General features: G+C 40.2%; 1 protein-coding gene across 2 annotated transcripts; it reads right to left on the bottom strand.

Moving 5' to 3' along the window:
• Nucleotides 1-2,557: 2,557 nt before the first annotated feature.
• On the bottom strand, nt 2,558-8,424 carry HNRNPH2 (heterogeneous nuclear ribonucleoprotein H2). Of its 2 annotated transcripts, none has more exons than XM_027533536.1 (2): nt 8,300-8,424; nt 2,558-4,832 (listed from the first exon to the last, which is right to left on the bottom strand). In XM_027533536.1, the coding sequence occupies exon 2, from the start codon at nt 4,777-4,779 to the stop codon at nt 3,430-3,432; it is 1,350 nt and encodes a 449-aa protein (XP_027389337.1). In that variant the 5' UTR covers nt 4,780-4,832; nt 8,300-8,424; the 3' UTR covers nt 2,558-3,429. The 2 variants fall into 2 exon arrangements, with proteins under 2 accessions (XP_027389337.1, XP_027389338.1); XM_027533537.1 differs by having other exon boundaries at nt 8,312-8,416.
• Between the last annotated feature and the right edge of the window lie 46 nt (nt 8,425-8,470).

Genomic DNA, 8,470 nt, shown 5'->3' with positions numbered 1-8,470 from the left:
ACGTCATTTCCTCTCCCTCCAGCATCCTGCTTCTTCACTAAAGACAAAGTTGATTCTTACTCTCCTAGAGACTCAGTTTTCTCATCTCTAAAGTGGGGATGGCCTTGACGTGATGACATGCGTGCTTGACAAATGAGCCCTGTGAAAGGAGGGAGGGAGGGAGAAAAAGGACTCTTGGAAAAAGCATTTCTACAGAAGCTCCAGGCGCAAACACCCTCTTTTCCCAAATGAGGTCTTGCACCACGCTAAGCTTGTGACCCCATGCACATGTGTGGGTTTTTTTTTTTTTTTTTACATTCACAAGACCGAATTTTGATCAATGTGGGAGCAAGTTGTGAAATGGCCCTTGTGACAATCTCACCCTGGTATCACACACAGCAAATGGCATTTCTTTCCATCAGCAGCTGTTTTGCAACAGTCCTCGAGGCTCAGCTTGGAGAAATCCTCATTTTTGCTGACAGAATTTTCCCTGAAGGAAAAGACCTTGATTTGTAGATAAAACTTAACAGTGCAATTGTGTATCAATTCACAGGGTGGTTGAGGTGGGGTGGGCCGGGATCAGCCAAGGCTATCCTGGGGTTTGGTGACATCTAGTGGCTAACTGAAGAATCTTTGCTTATACTAAGAGAATGTTCTGGAAAATTAACTGAGCAGCCTGGAAAGCAAAAACTCCTACTTGTGAACCCTCTGAAAAAAGCCTCCTGAAAGCCTTAGGAGGGCAAAGTAAATAACTGGCTTGGTATGACATGAGTTGAAATGGTATCTTGCTTTCTTGGCAACTTTGACAGAAATTAGAAGTCATTGAGAAGACAATGGCAGAAGGCAATGGCACCCCACTCCAGTACTCTTGCCTGGAAAATCCCATGGGTGGAGGAGCCTGGTAGGCTGCAGTCCATGGGGTCGCTAAGAGTCAGACATGACTGAGCTACTTCCCTTTCACTTTTCACTTTCATGCATTGGAGAAGGAAATGGCAACCCACTCCAGTGTTCTTGCCTGGAGAATCCCAGGGACGGGGGAGCCTGGTGGGCTGCCATCTATGGGGTCGCACAGAGTCAGACACGACTGAAGCGACTTAGCAGCAGCAGCAGCAGAAGTCATTGAAGAATTTCAAATCACTACCCACTGTATCCTCAGCATGGTTTTCAATAAATAGTGTCCTATTCAAGTGTCCTGATTCAAAAATGGAATCAGGTAATACCAATTTGGTAGTTGCTTCCGACTTCAGAGCGTTTCTCTGGGCTCAAGCTCTAAACAGACCAAGGATTTCCAGGCTAGGCAGGAAATCTACAAAAACATCTATCAAAGTTCAGGTGCAACTGGTATTGGCCTGAGGGCATCCAGAAGTGTAATGGTTAATGACCACTATGATATGGGCAGAAGTGTAAGGTAACCTCAGATGTCACAGGTTTTCAAAGTCCTCACGGGAGATACAAAGTATTATAAATAGCCATATGCAATTTATACTTTCATAGAAAGTTTAAACTACTTGATACAGGATAGTGGGGGAGGCAATCAAAAATCAGGGAGCAAGCAGCTTCTTAGAGTTGCATTTTAGGGTTTATAGGCTTGTAGCCATTAGAGAACTATGATGAAGCACAAAACATGGTCTTGAGACCAGCCACATCAGCATATTCTCAAACACCACCCCCAAACTACTGAATTTCAATCTTAAGAGTGGGCCCCAGTAACCAACGTTTTAACAAGCCCCATAAGATGATTCTGGCGCATACTAAAGTTTGAGAACCAATGATATAAAACAAGCTTTAAATGCCCCCTTAAAAACCTTAAAGAGCTGATTCATCTCATTGTACAGCAGAAATCAACACAACTTGTAAAGCAATTATCCTCCAATTAAAAAAAATACCTTAAAGAGTGTTCAGAGACTATTAACGAATTCATGGAGGACACTGAATTGTTTCTGTAACATAGGTCTACTTCTTCTTTTAAACATATAAAGGTGTCTCAGATCTTCTGAACTGACAGTTAAATGAAAGGAAGAGGATTATTTATTGGTCTTTACTTCTTTGGATTTTGGAGCATGCTGCATTGAAAAAGTACAATGTCTCCAGAGTAGCTCAATAGTCCTGTGGATGTGATGAGGATAAACATAGAAACAAACACAAAGATGCTCCATCTCAGTATTAGTCTAAGGAAGACAAAGTAAAATAATAATGGGATACAACTTTCAACTAACAAACTGGCCAAGATCAAGGAGAAAAATGTGCTTCATTGAGGATGCTATGGGAATCCTATGAGGATTCATTCATATGAGGATGCTAAATTTTTAAAAATACACTCCTAGTGTAAACACAAAGTACCATAATCTTTCTGGCAATATAAATCAGAAGTCTCAAAAATGTGTGGACCTTTGACAAAGCAATTCCACTTCTAGGAATATATCTTAGAAATAAATAATGTGCAATGATGTATGCATAAAGATTTGAAGATATATTTATAATAATTAAAATTAAAACCAATTTAAATTCCACCAGCAGAGGACTGTATAAAAGAAATGGCTTGTAAGACAGAATGTAATAAAAATGAAGCTATACAAGATTTTTCCAGTTTTTAAAAGGAAGATTTATTTAACAAGTTTCACTTAGTACAATACATCTAATGGAAATCACAATACAAGGAAAGATTTAAATCAAAGCCTCAGAATTTCATACAAACAACATGACCAAACTCCTAAAAGTATTGGTATTACATCTCAAAATTGTCCCAGAGCTTTTTTTAAAAAAAAATTAAAAGTGTACACTCACGTGCCTTACAGGATATTAAACCAAAAAGCTAGAATTAACAAACATGCCAAATGTTTTCACTTGAAATCGTAGACACAGCTCCTATATTTGAGTTTTTACAGAAAAGCATGTTTCTCAACATGCATCCAAAGTTTTCAATGTATCATGGTATAAGAGCAACATTTAACATAAGTGAAATTGCTTTAACCTAAATACGCTTACTGCTTAAGTACACTCCTATAACATAACTAACTTGAAGAAAGCTGAAAGTTGTTTTAACAGTTATGGTCAATACTGAACTTTGTTATTACATCCTAAGTGAATGTTTCAGTGTTCAAAATTACTGAGCTTGAAGTTTTAAAACAATCCTGACTTCCACTTTACAGTAAGCATGAATTACAAGCCTGTAATGCAAAACTGTTAAACTTAATTTTTGTTTCTTAAAAAAAAGAGAGAAAAAGAAACAAAGAAAGAGGGAGGGAGGGAGGGTAAGAGGGAGGGAAAGAGAAAGGAATGAAAGGAATGAAAGGAAAAAGAAAAGGAAGCTAGCTGACCAAGAGTGATCAGAATCAATGATAATTCCCACGTACCAATCATACTGGATATGCCTGACACCATTCCTATTCTAGTTAACTCCCATAAATGCACTGCTGTTATTTCTGTTGTTGTTTGGTACTCCTTCTCTGCCTAAGCGAGGTTTGATTGATAGTCACTGGAGTTTTCCTGCAGAACTTGGTCATATCCACTCATACTACTCTGACCACCATATCCACCTCCGTAACCACCACTCAGCTGCTGACTGGCAGGACCTCCATAACTAGACTGGTTGGATATGCCCATGCCTCCCATCATTTGGCTACCATAAGCTCCACCACTTGCCCCGGCTGTAGAATTCAAAAAGAGTTCTACGTAGCTGTGATCATAGGCTCCCCCACTCGTGCCTGCGGTAGAATTCAAGAAGAGCTCCACGTATCTGTGTTGCATGTTAGCTTTGTCTTTTGCCATAGCTGCCACAGCATCTTCATGAGTAGCAAATTCAACATCTGCCTCACCAGTAACTCTGCCATCAGGTCCAATTTCAATGTGTACTCTCATGGGATTAAGAGGTGAGAAGAAATTGTAAATATCATTCTCAGTGGCTCTGTAAGGTAATCCCCTCATGTGTACACAGTGCCCTGTGGTGCTCTGAAAACTGGACCCACCATCTCCATATCTATGATCAGACATTCCTGAAAAACAGTAATTCAGGTCTCTTCCAAATCTATCAGATCCAAAGCCATATCCATCATTATAGCCACCATAGTCGTCATAGCCTCCATACCCTCCACCATAGGCACCCCTCCTCATCCTTTCAAAACCAGCCCCTCTGCCAATGCTATTATACCCTCTGCCAGCCCCTGGCCTGTCATAGGGACCTGGCCGCTGCATAGCCATGAGCTTTCGAGGGGGGTCATAATGGGTTCGGACTTCAGCTCGGCTACTCTTGAAGATTTCAATGTACCGGTGCCCTATTCTTTCCTTGTGTTTCTTTAAGGCCTTTTCAGCTATCTCCTGCGAAGCAAATTGCACAAAGGCCTCCCCTGTGCTCCGCCCCTGAAAGTCCACCGGCAGTGTCATCCCATTTGGCACAATTTCCAACCCTGAAAAGAACTGAACAATCTCTTCCTTGCTACAGCCAAATGGGAGTCCTCTAAGCCGGACGAAGCCATCATTGGCAGTATCAGGACTATTCGGACCTGTGTGCTTCAACACCCAATCCATTTCAACACTGTTGGACTTGAATACTTCAACATATCTGTGTCCCATGGTTTCTCTGTCCTTCTTCAGAGCCAATTTCACTTCATCTTCAGACTCAAGTTCGACAAATGCTTCACCACTTGGTCTGCCTTCTCTGGTGTAGATGAAACGAATACCTGATGTGCCATTTTGGATTTTACAATCGGAGAAGAAGCGCATCACTTCATCAGCTGAGCAGGACCAGGGCAGGCCCCTGACCTTCACCACGAACCCCTCCCTGCCTTCTGTGCTCAGCATCATGGTGGCTGTTGAATTCTTGCTGGCAGGTTCGGTTCAATGTAATTTTGGTATAGCTGAAAAAAAATTAAGACTACTGTCATGGAAAAATGTTCATAATATGGTTAAGAGAGAAAAAGCAAACTATTAATAGAAAATTACACTGATAGCTTTTTCTTAAGACACTTGTATAACAGAAAGACTTCACCAAATTTCTAACTCATTCATTCATTCAACAACTATTTGATACCTATTTTATGTGCTGGATACCATTAATGGTGGCTATTTCTGGGTGGTAAGATTATGGGAACTTTGTTTCAGGGAATGTTTTCTTTGGCTACTTCTGTATGTTCTAAGTTTTCCACATTCATCATATATAAACACAAAGTCAGGAAAGATATACAAAAGATGAAAAGATACACAAAATGAATGGCAACTAAATCAGTGAGAGACATCAAGACATAAAAGACAGCTACATCTGATTATATAAAAATGGAAAACTTCATTACATCAAAAGTAAGATTAAACATAAAAAACAAACAACAAATAAGATAACTACAACAAATACATTACTATCTTTAGTATATTGAAAAACTCATACAAATTAAAAAAAATCAAGTAAATATTAAGGCCAAAGAGATAAATGGAAAAAAGACACTACAGAGAATTTACATCTTCATTTTATGTTGTTCAGTTGCCAGATCCAGTACCAGGTTCTGGCATATAAGGATCAATAAGCCCAGAAATGACTCGTGGTCCTACAGAGGCACTGTACATCTGCACTGAAGACAAAATGGGCAAATAAACATTTCTCTACTATGACATAACTATGGACAGGGTGAAAGGGTGTTATAAAGCAGGGATTGACTGCTCAATTCTATCAGCGTACAATAGTTAAGTGAAAAGGACTAACCGGCTCAGGGATCCACAAATTCTAAAAATTATGATGGAGCATAAAATAGGAGGAGGCAAGGCAGGAGATATGGCTGGCAAGGTATTCATCCAGGAGGTCTTATCAGACAAAGGCTAGAGGCCTTTTAAGGGTTTTACATGGGGCACTGAGGGGAGGAGAGAGGCGGGCAGGGAGCTAAGGAGAGAGAAGTGAGGGGAGGAAGGAGAAGAAGGAAAGTGAGGGGAGGAGAGTCAAGTAGTCAGAACCTTTCAGAAAGATCACCATGGCAACAGTGTGACGCTCAAAGAGAGGGGGTGGGGGTGACACTACCAAGAGCAGCTAGAGCTCTGTTAGAGATATGTTAAGGTATTTATATAAGGCAATGGCACTTTTAAAAGGTGGGGGGAGGCAAGATACTTTTTAAAAGGGGGGAGAGGCAAGATAATGATCTATGCATTCAAAGCAGTGGACTCTGGGAGACTTGGTAACAGATTAAATGTATGGGAAATACAGATGTGAAGATACAGAAGAGTCTGGGAAATGTTCAATCCTCATCAATCACCAGAAATACAAGTTAAAACTACAATTAATTGCCATTTTTCATCCATCACCACAGTGAAAGTAAAATAGGAAGGATAAGTTGATACTGATATTCAGGGTTCCCAAACTAATATACTCCCAGAGCAGTGAAAGTTGATGCAGTATCTCTGGAAAGCAATTTGGATATATGTCATGCCTTTTGCTACATGTAACTTCTGGTTATATGCCCTAAGAAGATCTGAAATTCAGACAAAGGTTTATGGAGCTAAATATTTTTGAAAGATATTTTACTAAGAAAGATGAAATATTACCCACTTTAAAAATTGGAAATCGAATAACATAAGAAACTACTTATGCTATAATCTTAAGTGACCTAAGATCATAACTGTTTTATAACCACAACTGTGAGAAAGATATATGTTCACATATCCTTCGACCATGCTAGAATTCCTTCCAGGAACCTGGTCAACAGAAATACTCACAAATGTTCACTGTTGCATTGTTAGTGATGGCAGAAAATTAGAAACCTAATTATCCATTAATAGGGGAATGACAGTGAATTATACTTTAGCCTTAAAACAGAAAGCCATGTAGCTGTATTTTTTTTAAAATCTTCCCTGACCCTGGAAGATTTCCAAATTAAATTAAATGAAGGGATAATGTATAGTATGAACCTACTTATTTTAAAATATAAGCAGGAACATCTATATGTATGTAAATGCAGAGAAGTTCTGGAAGCACGTTAAGTTGTATTTTGAGAAAAGGAGCACTATAGGGTAGCAAGAATGTAGAGGAATTTCACTTTTTACCCTATATACTTCTAAATAGTTTAATTTTTAAAAATCATTGTAATTGGAATTCTTTTAAAAGTTAGGAAAGTACATGCATGGGGAATTTGTCACATGTTAATAGAGGCTACTCTGAGTAGTAAGTTTATGGTTTTTTCAACTTTTTTCAATTCTTTTGTGCATTCCTAATTTTCTATAGAGAGAAATTTTATTTCAGCAAAAAAAAAAAAAAAACAGAAAACAAATTAAAATGTTTACTTTTGTTATATTTCGTATAGCAAATTTGATAAAAATTTCTATTTTTGTATGTGTATGGCTTATCTGACATGGTCTGGGAACAGTGGGCCTCTTGGAAAGAAAGTACAAAGTGTACTAGTCCCTAATACTACACCAAAGATTCAAGTCAACATTCACTAACTCCCTAAGATGTGCCTGGAACAATGCATGTGCAGTGCTGTCTTCCTATAGATCATTTTCAGGTCTGAGTGACAGATTTACACACTGGTTTTTTGCTTGCCTTAACTCTTGGACGACCCATTCCATTTAATGTCCCTATAGCCCTCTAGGCCTTAACATCCCGTGTGGGGACACGGAGGTTCTGCTTCATCACTGTGTCTCCTGGGAAGGCCACGAGGACTCTGTTGCCTGAAGTAGGAACCCGGATTCCATTTGTGAGTTAAGAATTCGTGCATTTATGTGCGTGTTATATACAGACGTTTTACAGACCGAAATGCTGAGTAGTTATCTGCGAGTGATGAATTACGTGTATTTTTTTCAATTTATAGCATACCGTTATTTTTCCAAAGTCCAAAAATTGAACATGTAGCTTGTTAAAAGCCGGAAAAATAAACGTTATTTAAATATTTAATTCAGTAAAAACATTCATTGGGCGCCGCGGTCAGGCACGCAGTATTTGCCTAGATGTGACTCTACAGATCAAATTCGCTTGGTGCCTCTCCCTACAGACAATCAGGCACTGGAAACTGGGTGCCTGAATGGGTGGACTAGCATTCAGACCACTGGACTCAAGATCTGTTTTTCCTAATCCGGGGACGTGGTTTTCCAATGTTTTTCAGCTTACGGTTTCTCTTAAGGGTCCTTTGAGACCCGCCCAGACAGACAGATATACAAAAACACAGACAGTCACGAGCGTCCACCATTTCCCCACCAGGCGCAGCAAAGGCGGCTTCCCGGCACTGAGATGGGGGAAGGGGGAGCGGGGGAGGGGAAAGCAGGAACGAAAAAGGCGGAGGCGGCCCGCGGACCCCGCTTTGGTCTGCATCATCACCACCCCCGGGTCCCCGGTTCCCACCCACACACCAACCTCTAACGATACCGGATAATTTTCCTCTTTCTTCCCTCAAACGGCTTATAGCGAGACGGTAGACGACGACCAGAACTACTTCTGCTCACGTAAGCGATAGGTCACGTGAGGATCTACGTCATGTGAGATCTCGATCACGTGAGCACCGCTAGGCTCTAACCCCGGATCATT

Source organism: Bos indicus x Bos taurus, chromosome X (genome assembly GCF_003369695.1).
Source record: "Bos indicus x Bos taurus breed Angus x Brahman F1 hybrid chromosome X, Bos_hybrid_MaternalHap_v2.0, whole genome shotgun sequence".
Lineage (NCBI taxonomy): Eukaryota > Metazoa > Chordata > Mammalia > Artiodactyla > Bovidae > Bos > Bos indicus x Bos taurus.
The sequence above is the reverse complement of the archived record's forward strand: the minus strand, read 5'-3'. Positions and strand labels throughout refer to the sequence as shown.